The sequence below is a fragment of the Diabrotica undecimpunctata genome, chromosome 5 (genome assembly GCF_040954645.1).
Source record: "Diabrotica undecimpunctata isolate CICGRU chromosome 5, icDiaUnde3, whole genome shotgun sequence".
Classification (NCBI taxonomy): domain Eukaryota; kingdom Metazoa; phylum Arthropoda; class Insecta; order Coleoptera; family Chrysomelidae; genus Diabrotica; species Diabrotica undecimpunctata.
In genome coordinates this window covers 136,624,662-136,637,357 of record NC_092807.1, presented here as the reverse complement: position 1 = coordinate 136,637,357, position 12,696 = coordinate 136,624,662, and the positions used below count along the sequence as shown (strand labels likewise).

Genomic DNA, 12,696 nt, shown 5'->3' with positions numbered 1-12,696 from the left:
GATATGTTGAGAAGAAAAAGAGAAGGAGCTGCGTTTAATATTGAGGGATTGTGAAAATTTAATAAATAAAGAAAACAGAGTAGCCAAAAAGTATGAACATTCATTTGAGGTTAAAGACTTTTTTCGATCAAAAACTTACCCCATCCCATATAAGTACCGACAGGAGGTCAAAGGTGAAATTAATAAAATGTTAGAAGATCAAATCATAGAGAGATGTGACTCGCCGTATATCAACCCAATCGTGATTGTAAAAAGAAGCAGTGGAGAATTGGGGCTATGTTTGGATGCACGGAATATAAATCAATACACGGTATCTCAATATAAATCACCTCTCAACATCGAGGCTATTTTTGTAAGAATTACTGGATCACACATTTTTTCTAAATTTGATTTAAACCATAGTTTTTGGTTGATACCGTTAGCAGAAAAATGTAGAAACTACACCGCGTTTTCAATAGAAGGTATTGTGTACCGATTTAAAGTAGTACCTTTTGGTTTACAAAGTGCTTGTGCAGCACTGGTAAGAGCTCTACATACAATTTTAAATAGGTATGAAGATTTCATAGTCCACTACATCGACGACTTACTAATTTTTTCACAAGATACACATAGTCATTTGAAACATATAAAAATAATACTGGCCTAAGAGTTGGACAAGCCCGGATTAAAATTGAATATTGAAAAATGTCAATTTTTTCAAAAAGAAGTGATCTATTTGGGTTTTAAATTGGACACAAAAACTTGGTTTAGCCAAGGACCGGGTAAAACTCATAGATGAATACCCAAGGCCAACGAATTTGAAAACATTGAGAGGTTTTCTCGGTACGATTAACTATTTCAAAAAACTAATTCCTGATTTGAACCAGAAGGAGATTCCATTAATAAAATTACTGAAGAAATGTATTAAATGGAATTGGAAAGAAGAACAAGAGAAGGCTTTACAAATATTAAAAGAAGAATTCTCAAAAGGAACTAAAATATATCATCCCATGTACAACTTACCTTTTATACTACGAATCGATGCGTCTATACAAAAATTTGCAGGAGTTTTGTCACAGATACAAAACAACCAAAAAGTGCCAATTTGTTTTATTTCCCGGGCAACAAAAGCACACGAAAGAAAATACAGTGTGACTGAATTAGAGTTTGCTAGTGTACTTTTTTGTGTAAATAAGCCAAGGTTTTATCTATTGGGAGCAAAACTCACAATCGAAACAGATCATGCAGCTTTGGTACATATTATGAAAAATCGTTTGGTTAACAATCGTATACATAGAGGCGGTTTGTTACTACAGGAGTATGATTTTGAATTTCGATATATAAAAGGAAAAGACAACATTATAACCGACGCTCGTACACCGGATGAAAACACCGGAAAAAAGGAAGCAGTTGCTTTTCATATGGGACTGAATATTTTGACACAAGAGGAAGGTGTATTATCATTAAACGAAATAAGAGCAAATCAAGAAGATCTGGAGGAAAGAGAAAAAAGAAGAGCGGAGAGGGAAAATGACATATTTTTCAAGAGAATTGATGGAAAGCAACTATATTTGGTAACACAGACATTGGCAGAGAGGATCATAAAAAAATTACACGAGGACAATGGACATATTGGTAGCAGGAAGGTTTGGCTGGTTTTTCGAGAAAACTATATCTGCCGAAAAGATTACCGAATTGCCAAAAAGTTACCCAAAAATGTGAAATATGTCAAAAATATAAAAGCAGAAATTTCAGGAATGAAAATAATGCAAAGAATATTGTATTCCGTCAAAAATTGGATATTATAGCGATATATATGTTAAGTGATCTGATTATGACCACGCAAAGGAATAAACATATTTTGGTGATGTTGGATATATTTTCCAAATATGTAAAATTATACAGTTGCCGTACCACAAAAGGGGAAGAAATATTGAGAAAGATTGACAATTTTATAGCCACCATAGGAGCACCAAGAAGAATTCTCTGAGACAATGCGACTTATTTCCGGAGTGATCATTTCAAAGGACAGCTTCAAGACAGGGGAATAGGGACAAATTTTGTTAGTATCAGACATCCTGAAAGTAATCCGTCAGAGCGTTTTATACAGGAGACTACGAAATTCCTTCGCATTGCTACAGATGGATAACATCGACGATGGGATAGGAAACTGGCAGAAATAGAAAATGACTTGAACACCATTCCAAGAGCGGTAACAAAAGAAACTCCAGAATATATCATGAAGGGTGTGATGCCAATACGGCCATGGAAAGATCTTGAGCGGAGGGAATATCAACGAGTTTTGGAAACTGGCCAGAGGAGGCTGCAGCGCAGTAATCAGAAATATCTCCAAAGACAAAGTCACAATAGAAGACGAAGACCAGTGACTTAGCAGAAGGGAGAAAAGGTGCTTATAAGGGCGTTACGAGTATCAAATCCTACTGGGGACGTTTGCGCAAAACTAATGCCTGTTTTCGAGGGTCCATATATAATCCACAATGAAAATGGAATAAACAGTTATATACTGAGGCATGTGGAATCAGAAAAGATACGAGGAATTTACAATATCCACGATGTGTACAAATGCCACGAATAAAGAAAAATTTATAAAATTTTAAGGTAGGATAAAAGAATTAGGTTAGGATAAAATGATAACAAGAGAAATTTTTTTTTGTTGTTTGAGAGAAAACATTTTTTATTGCACTTATAAAAAAAATTGTATCTCAAAACAAGGTGGGGATTTTGTTATGATTCATTTTATCGAGAGTAGTGAATCGATATCAAGAACCACTATTCTATGACGCTACACGTGACAACGACGTTTTGTGGCGCTAGTTCCGTAACGTCCTCCTCAGCATTTTACTGTAGAGAAAAAAAAAGCAATACAACGCCAGTATAAAAGCTTCGCTTCAATAATACTACAACCATTCGAATTTTTTCGCAAGGGGTGGTTTTTATAAGGGTAGAAATTATGTGAAAAAAATTAAAACAGTAAATAAATCTAAATTGAATGTGACTGTATCATTAAATACTTCCAAATTGCTTCAATTTACGATTATATGATTGTTTTTTAATAGGGGTCGTTTTCGTTCCTAAAAAATATAAATCAACCAAGAGCACAAGTCCAATTTTGAAGTAGAGGGTAAGTAAAACCTAAATCGAAGTTTCCATGCAAATCAATGGAGACAAATGACATCGTTTTCTTCTCTTCTTCAAGTTCCGCTCCTATCGGAGATTGGAAATCATTCCGGCAATTATAATTTTGTTGGTTACGCGCCTGAATAGTTCAATTGAACTGCATCCAAACCATTCACGGAGATTGCGTAGCCACGAGATTTTATGTCTTCCTACGCATTGTTTTAGTTATAACTAATCTATCTCTAACGTTAATTGACATTTATTTAATTTACAATTATACGATTTTTTATAATAGGGGTAGTTTTCACCCCTAAAAATAAAAAAGCAATCAACGGCAGAAGTCCAAAAGTAAATTTTAGGGTAAGTAGAACCTAAATCCAAATTTTCATGCAATTCGGTTTCGAAGTCTTGTTTCTCCTCCATGAATGTTGTTTTGGAATTTATCCGTAATCCTGAACAAGTTACCCTCAGCAGGTATTAGTTTCTTGGGTCAGGAAACATGGAATCTGCGGACGGCATGGAGTGATTCACTTTTTCTGATAGGACTGTCCAAAAAGAGTTCATGCCTAATGCTGCTAGCAATATTACTAACACGTTATTTTTTACATTTACATTTTTTTCAATAGTAAATTGTCAAAAGAGGTTCAAACTTTTTATTCACGTGCAGATTTTAGAGAAATATGCTCCATGTAAAAAGTTATAAGGACTAAAGTTTGGCAAAAATCTTCGAACAATTGATGTAGAATTTGTAATACCTAATAAATTATACACTTTTTAAATAAAACATATATAGCATTTATAACTAGTTGTAAATTAAAATATTCAAATTTGAAAATTTATTTGTAAAAAAATTGTTTATAAAAATTGGTACAACTTTTTAAGATGAGAGACCTCATCATCATTGGCTTCACAACCCATGGTAGGTCTTGTCCTGCTCAAGGCTAAGTCTCCATTCTCTCCTATTCTTCGCCTTGGCTTTCCAGTTTCGTACTCTCAACATTCTCAAGTTTTCCTCCATTTGATCCTTAAATCGTGCTCTGGGCCTACCTCTCCTTCTCACTTCATCTATTTTTTGGTTATAAATATATTTTGGCTGCTCCATCTCATTCATTCTCTCTATGTGACCTAACCACCGCAGCCGGTTTATTTTGATGGACCTAATAATATCAGGTTTGTCATACAGGCTGTAAAGTTCGAAATTATAGCATCTAAACACATCTTAAACGTTCTTTATCGCTCTTTGTCATCGTCCATATTTCCGACGCGTAGGTGAGGATGGACTTGATAAGAGTTCTGTATATCACTAGTGTCGTTCTTTTTGTAACTAGGCGTGTTGTTAAAAAAATTTTTTAATCCATAATGGGCTCTATTTGCCAGATATATCCGTCTGTTAATTTCTGCACTTACTGCATTTATTCTGATTAGTTTGTGAGCCTAGGTATATAAACTCTCTCACTCCTTCGAAAGTATATGTACGGATCGTTACATCTTCGGGTTGTGCTGCTTGTACATAATTTGATATTTTCGTATACTTCGTGTTACTAGTTTTAACCTCTAGTCCTATTCTTTTTGTTGCTGCTTCAGGCGCCTTGAATGATTCGACCACGTCCGCCTTTCTTCTTGCAATAATGTCGATGTCATCGGCGTACGCTAGTAATTGTACGCTATTAATAATACTTTCTCTGGTTTCAGATTCTTTTATCGCTTTCTCTAGTGCAATATTGAATAGAAGGCATTATAGGCTGTCTCCTTGTAAGTCCTATCTGAGACTGGAACGTTCTGGAAACTCCGTTCTGCACTCTAACTTTACACTCGACTCTTGAGAGGGTCGCTTTCACCAATTTTACTAAGTGTACTGATATGCTGAATTCTATCATGGCCTTGTACAGTCGTTTCTTTCAACACTATCATAGGCACATCTAAAATCAACAAACAAAATAACTCGTTTACTTTGTAAATCTACCGCTAAAATATTTGTATGTATTTTTTATTTTTTAGACGAAAGAAACAGCCTTCGAAGGAGGCCATCGAAATATAGCGGCTATATGGAGTCCCCTGATTAAAAAACCACAACGCGTTTCCAACCGTTTAATGCATATTTCTGACTGGCTGCCAACATTCTACTCCATAGCAGGTTTGTATATAAATTTAAAATTTCTACAGAATTCTTAGGGAGCTATTATACGAGCACTAATGCCGTATAACAGCGTATAATGTCCAAGTTATACGTGACTGGAATTACGTCGCATTGAGATCACTTTATTCGCGTTGTCAGCGCTACGTATAACTTAATGCGTGCTATGTGCAACGCTTGAACTCTACACTACTAACACGACTGGCCGCGCTAGTAACGCTAGCCGTCGGAATAACGCGGAATCGCTGACGACAATTTACTCCATATGGTAATGCGATTGTCGGGTTGGGCCAACGCTAACGCGGCGCGGCTAACACGACATTAGCGCTCATATAACAAGAACCTTAGACATCATAAGCTGCGTACTGGACAAATACATCAAATACACGTGTTAATATGGATATTAGGTTTGCATGGTATGCAATGTCAAACTTAAAAGTTTGTCTGTGTGTATACGTGAAATAAAGAATTAGATTGGATACTGAAAGGAGTAATCTTTCCCTATTTGTATTGTCTAGATAAATTCATTTATGAATTAATTAATAATATCATCCATCAACGGCTTCTCGGTACCTTTTGAAATTACTAAAAATGCGCGACGCTAGTACTTTTTGGCAGGCGATTACGATATATTGTTAATATTCTGAATTCGTATTTTAATTTGATGCCTCTTTTTTTACTTCTTTTTCAACCCGTATTCATCCACCACTGGATATAGATCTTAAGCAAGTTCTTTCATTGATATTGTTGTGATGCCTTCTAGAATTTCGAATTTTAGTATGGATCCGATCGTTGCTCGGTAGCTGTTTCGAGAATATTTCATTCTCATTTATATATATAAGCCTGCCGAAGTCTTAAATTAGATTATTATTGGCAATTTTACATTAAAGTGCCAATTGTTTTGTAAGCAATAACTTTAAGGTAATTAGTGACTGTGATAATCTTTGAACCCACAGAAAAAAACGTAACAACTGGTGTCAGGTATGGATTTTCGGTCCTTTGATCTTCTACAGCCTGAGCAGCCGTCTCAAAAGTCCGAATAGCTATGATGATTGCCGACCTCCGCCGCGGAGATGGCACTTGAAGAAGAAGATCTTATACGTTGGTTATAATTCATATTTCCGCATAAACTTTGCTCAATTTTTATAACCAGTTTGTACGAGGGTCATTCGTAAAAAAAGCTTCTCTATGCCGCTGAGACAGAATGCGATGTGCTGGGAGGAGAAGTCCGGCAACACTGCCTTAGACATCCACTCTCCCTCTCTCTGCGATTACCACTAATGCCACTCTGCATTGCTTAGTGCTGACCTATGACCTAGCAGCCTTCGAAGATAAAGCTTCGCTTGCAAAACAGTTTTCACCTATTGACATACATAGTCGGTTAATCGAAGTTTATGGGAAAAAGTGCATATCTGTTTAATACGTTCACAAATTGAGTAGAGAATTTAATGAAGGCCAAACGGAAATTCACGATAAAGAACAGACTTTTTAGTTTCAGACGAAATTTTCGAAAAATTTCAACAAATATTGCTTGAAGATCGGAGGTTTACCATTAGCGAACTTGCTTTGCATATTTCTGAGACTTCCCACACCACAATTCATGTTCAATGGTGTGAGGCTTCGATCTCATATCTCACATCAAACTGAACAACTGCTAAGAGATTTTGACTGGACTTTGTGCCCCGCCCTCCCCCAGTCCGGATCTAGGACCAAGTGATTATTAAAAGAACACTTGGGTGTCTTATGCTTCAGTACCGATGATGAAGTTAAAGAAAAGGTTACTTGATACCTAAAACGATTGGCAATAGAATTGTATAATATGGGGATAGAACAGTTGGAGCATCGTCTGCACTAAAGCTATCTATTTTTAAAATTCGTGGGAACCTTATTTTACGAATGGCCTCGTACTTGCCTTAAATTAAATACTGGCGCAGATCTTAAATTTTTTTAATATTTGCCTTATCCTCCAAACTAGGAGGATATTAACATGATGTTATTAACACTAAATAATTTTGTAGTACATATCTACGCATAATATTTAACCAATAGAAGTTTTATGTCTTGGTTGCATTCCGAACGTCCATACAATCAGCTAAGCTATATATCTAGCACAAAACATTTTTTGTTTAGTAAGTAGTTTTGCATGTCGTTTCCATGGTAATTGCTTGCTTGTAACAGGCGTTATGAAATCAGCACCGAATGAAATGCGGAAACTTAAAATAAATGTAGTTATTGTAAAATTTAGATAATACATTTGAAATAAATAAAGTTTCAACAAAGAAGTGTATTATGGTACTTTGTACCATAAAAAACAGACGATCATTTAAAGATATTTCGTCCAAAATGTTCCTATTACAACCCTGCGAAATTTCTACCTTAGCACCGCTTATCGCGATCTTTGTTGATTGTTTAGTTTATTCAAAATTGTTATAAAATTGTGTTTTACTTCGAAAAAAAAACATCTTGCTGAACGGCTTTTTCTATACAAACAAAACTTTTCTAAGTAGGTACATCAGGTACAACTATATTCCAGTCGTCAGAGATTTGAGATCTGAAAATCATACGAACAGGCTGAATTTTGCTGAGAATGTCAATTTTGTGGTTTCAAAAAAGATAAAAAAAGTTTAGCTTTTTTATCCCAAGGCTTCCCCCTAAAACCCTCTTCGTAAGGGGGGAGGAAACAGAAAAATCGATTTACAATGAATCTGTACGCTGTAGAAAACAATATTGCAATTAAAAAATGTAGCTGAGATCATTTTAAACAAAAATGTTTATAAAGACTTTTGCTGTAGAATCAACCGTTCTCTACGAAACAACGCTTGAAGCGACCGATGATTTTCAATTGCACGTACGAGCACGAAATAAATTTTAAATAAAATTTGTATCAACTCGACGGTAAAAATTCGATATCTTTGGATCAGAGTGACCTATCGACAAAAATCAAAATTTTAAAGGCATTTTAAAGGTGAAAAGTGCAGCTTTCTTATAAAGAATTTTATATTTTACCGCAAATGAAATCAATTTTGTGAGATCTCGTGATCATGACTCGTGAGATCAATAAAATCTGTCACTTCCATTGACCGGTCGCTATTAAATTTTCACGGCTGGGGCATAATCTTTAAAACTTTAACATGAAATTTCGATTTTAAGTTTTGGCAATAAATATGAGGCATTTGAAATAAGCCTAAATGACATCACAATCCACGATAATGTTATTAGTTGAAATTTGTAGCTGAAGTTGTCTCGTTTTAAAAATCGCACTTTTACGTACGTACGTAATCAAAAGAAAGCAATTTTAGATTATTTGTAATGTAAAAGTTTAAATTCAGCGTTGTTTAGGCATATTTCCAATGCCTTACATTTGTTGCCAAAACTCAAAACCAAAATTTAAGGCTATATGTTATGAAGATTAAGCTCTAATGAAAATTGCATATTGACCGGTAAACGGAGAGGAAAAATTTTATTAATCTCGTGAGAATCGTAAAAATGGTAAAAATCGCTAAACGTTTACATATTTAACGCCTTTATGAAACTGACTTTATTTGCGGCAAAATACAAAAACGGCATACGATAGCTGCACTATTCACCTTTAAAACGCATTTAATGTTTGTTACTAGGACACTTTAATCAAAAGATATCGATTTTTTGCAGTCGAGTTGGTACAAACTTTATTCGAAATTGATTTCGCGCGCGCACCTGACATTGAAAATCACCGGTCGGTTCAAGCGTTGTTTCTAAGAGAACGATTTATTCTACAAAAAAAGTGTTAATAAACATTTTTGTTCAGAATCATCTACTGAAGTACTGAAGTTCAGAAGTACTATACTCAATCTGATACAAATAATATTCTTGATGCATAAATAATACATTGATAAAGAAATTTTATTTAATAATTTTAGGACTAAATAAGACCAATATACCCAAACATTTAGACGGAATGGATATGTGGGAATCAATATCTGAAGACAAAGAAAGTCCTAGAACAGAGTTTGTTTATAACATCGATGACATAGATAGATATGGAGCCATTAGACAAGGTGACTGGAAATACATGTATGGTACTGTAGTTAAAGGAAAACGTGATAAATGGTTTGGAGATAATGGTAAAAGGGATGAGTATTTTTACGACATTAATCAAGTTTTGTCGTCAAAGGCCGCTACTTCCTTTACAGGTATACTTAAGTTAGCTACGTTTTTGCTTTACCTTTCATTGAGCATTCGTTTGTTATATTCATTAGATTAAAAATATGATGTAGTTCTTTTATCACTTAGATATTCCTAATGTGTAGTTTTTAAGTCCCAATTAATTTAAGTGGCATACGAGAAATTATGACTCTAAAGAAAAACGAAGTCGTAAAGTTGCCAATTTGTCAGATGACCGATGGACAAAACGCGTCAAATAAAAAAAAACATGCTTTCCAGAGCAGACATTGTTCACCAACAAGATGACCCAATGAAATAAAACTCATCAGTAGAAACTGGATGCAGGCTGCTCTATGTAGAATAGTAGAAAAAGTAGTAGTAGAAGAATGCTCTATGCAGAAAAATATAGAAAGAGTTGCGTGAGACCTAGCATCTATATCAAGCAGTGGACGAATATTTAAGATAATGAATTACAAAAAAAAAACTAAAATAAGAAGTTTTAAATTTAGGAAATTTTTAAATTGTTATTTTTGATAGTGCGGTATCAAATTGTGATACGGCTTACTCAAGAAAAAGCACAAGGCGTTTCAGGTGCCACATCATCAAATAGTATATTACTTTATGAGGCGGAGAAGCATGACTTTTCTTGACTCGCCCGATATGACGCATAATAGAAGGCAAGTCAAGAAAAGTCGCTTCTTTGCCGAATAAAGTATACTATTTTTTCTTCAAACGTAGCAATTTTCGTGGGATTTGCGTCTCCCTGGTTACAGTTGTTTGACAGTTGTTTGCAATTATTAAAGACAGCTTATTGTTGTTGCAACCGCAAGCGCAAATTTAGTGCGAAAATGGAACACCTAAACGAAATTGAGTCCGCGGCTAATGATGCAGTAGCACGTTGGAATGATTGCTGAAAGTTGTTCTCGACCATCAGTATCATCAACAATTACCAATGCGTATCAAGAGTCGGGAACATTTTTGCACGGTTTCAATTTTGAAAATGCCTGATTAACTAATTGTACTTTTAATATTATAATAATCCATGGAGACTCGTTGAGCCCATTGTAGTTCTATATAGCGATGAACCCACTCTCCCAGCTATTGAACTCCACTGACTCAGGTTTTAGCATTAAAAACAACAATATTGTAGTGGCCAATCTTAATCATCTGTTGTATAGGAATGATTTAAAAGTAAAGTCTTCCACTCGAAACCACTTAGATCAGATGCTAAAAACTCTAGAAACATCCTCAAATGATATTAGTATGCACTTCGGGTTAGACAAGTGCCACGTTTTAAATATAGTCAGAGGAAAGGTTCAGCCCGGAGGATTCGATATGCAAAATGGCCAAAACGTCGAGGCTATGGGAGAAAATGACATGTACAAATATCTAGGAGTAAAGCAAGCGCAGAAAATTAACTATAAACAAAATAAAATCGAATTAATTTCAGAGTTCATACGAAAAGTAAAACAGCTGCTCCGCTCACATCTTACTAGCACGAAAGGCACTAAACACCGTTTAGCTATTTATTTGGTATTATTAAGTAGACTAAAATGGATATAAAAACTCTTCAACAGTGCAGTAAAAGAAGAGTAAAAACAGATTACTAATTTAAGAAGTAGATAAGGTATGCCGGTCTGAGGCCATCCCCTAAATCGCAACCCCTAAAATCGCAACCCCCGGTCGTAAGTTCCAAACGGCTTAGCGTAGTATGACGTACGAGAGCTCGTTGGAAAGGGGATAAAAAATGGGGTTGAACGCAGTATGTGCTGTGCGCATCGGAGCATGCCAAAAGGTCATTATTAGGTATCTTCGTTTCTATTGGTCCGATCGTGACGTACGATGGCTCGTTGGAAGAACGTGACATTCGACGCAGGACGTGAAATGTCACGTTCTTCGTCAAATGTCACGTTATTTCACGCGACATTTCACGTTCTGCGTCGACTGTCACGTTCTCTTAGGCACTGTACGAAAAAGAAGAAGAAGAAGAATGTTCATACTGAACGTTGACATGGCTTCTGTGTCACCAACGCTTTCACCTCACACCTCATACGTCAAAAACAGGCCAATAGCAACGAAGATACGGTTTAGCGCCCATTTGGCAATGCTGCCATCTTTGTTTTTGTGTCAAAGTATTCCCCGTCCCCTTCCCGTTCCAACGAGCCCTCGTACGTCACGATCGGACCAATAGAAACGAAGATACCTAATAATGACCTTTTGGCATGCTTCGATGGGCACGGCACATACTGCGTTCAACCCCATTTTCCATCCCCTTTCCAACGAGCCCTAGTACGTTATCCTACGTTAAGCCGTTTGGAACTTACGACCGGGGGTTGCGGTTTTAGGGGTTGCGATTTAGGGGATGGCCTCAGACCGGCATACCTTATCTACTTTAAGAACTTATTTTTATATGCAATCTGAGACATCTACTCGACATCGCGCGATTTACGCAGTAGATGACACAACACCGATCAAACTGAGGGAACCAGAAATGCGCATAAACCATCTAACTAAGAATGAAAAAATGCGCATCTGAATAGGTAAACTTCTGCACGGGCGAGATTCCAATGAAATCAGTCAAGATTATGTCGACAATATAGCGTTGAACTATTGGCTGAAGTCAGGAAAGATTTTCCCAGAAACAGAAGATCCATTAATTGCCATTCAGGATTAGGTTATACCAACAAAAAATTACCTTAAATATATCCTCAAAAATCCTCAAACCCAAAACGACAAATGCCGATATGGATGTCAAACCCAAGAAAACATCCAACATCTTACTGGGGGCTGCCAGGCATTTGTGCCTGGCAGCCCCCAGTTTGTGCTGCAACTGAATACAAAAAACGGCATGATTCAGTAGGAAAAGTCCTTCATCAAGAAGTAGCTATCAAACTCGGACTTCTCCAAGCAAACCATCTCCCATATTATCAATACGTCCCAGAGAATATGCTTGAAAATAACAACTTTAAGCTATATTGGGACCGCACTGTGCTCACAAACCAAACAGTCACACACAATAGACTAGATCTCATACTAGTTAATAAACTAACGAGACAAACAACACTAATCGACGTGGCGATATCCAACAATATTCTGTGTGTTAAATACAACGAAAAGATTGCCAAGTACAGAGATCTAGAAATACAAATGGAGGCGACAATGGAGAATGAAAAGTAACCAGATAATACTTATTATTCTTTCTACTACTGGAGTCATTCTGAAGAACCTCCTAGAAAACATAAAAAGCTGGGTCTGAATGAACATCTCTATAAGACCATGCAGAAAGCTGTACTACTCTCGAC

The 12,696-nt window shown here is 36.1% G+C and overlaps 1 protein-coding gene across 2 annotated transcripts in view; it reads left to right on the top strand.

The window, feature by feature from the left end:
• The window catches only part of LOC140441841 (arylsulfatase B-like), a 62,142-nt gene that overhangs the window by 46,810 nt on the left and 2,636 nt on the right, over positions 1-12,696 (top strand). For both annotated transcript variants that reach the window (XM_072532785.1, XM_072532787.1), the window contains exons 6-7: positions 5,116-5,251; positions 9,151-9,423. In XM_072532785.1, coding sequence (XP_072388886.1) covers positions 5,116-5,251; positions 9,151-9,423 — 409 coding nt within the window. The remainder of the gene's footprint in view (positions 1-5,115; positions 5,252-9,150; positions 9,424-12,696) is intronic.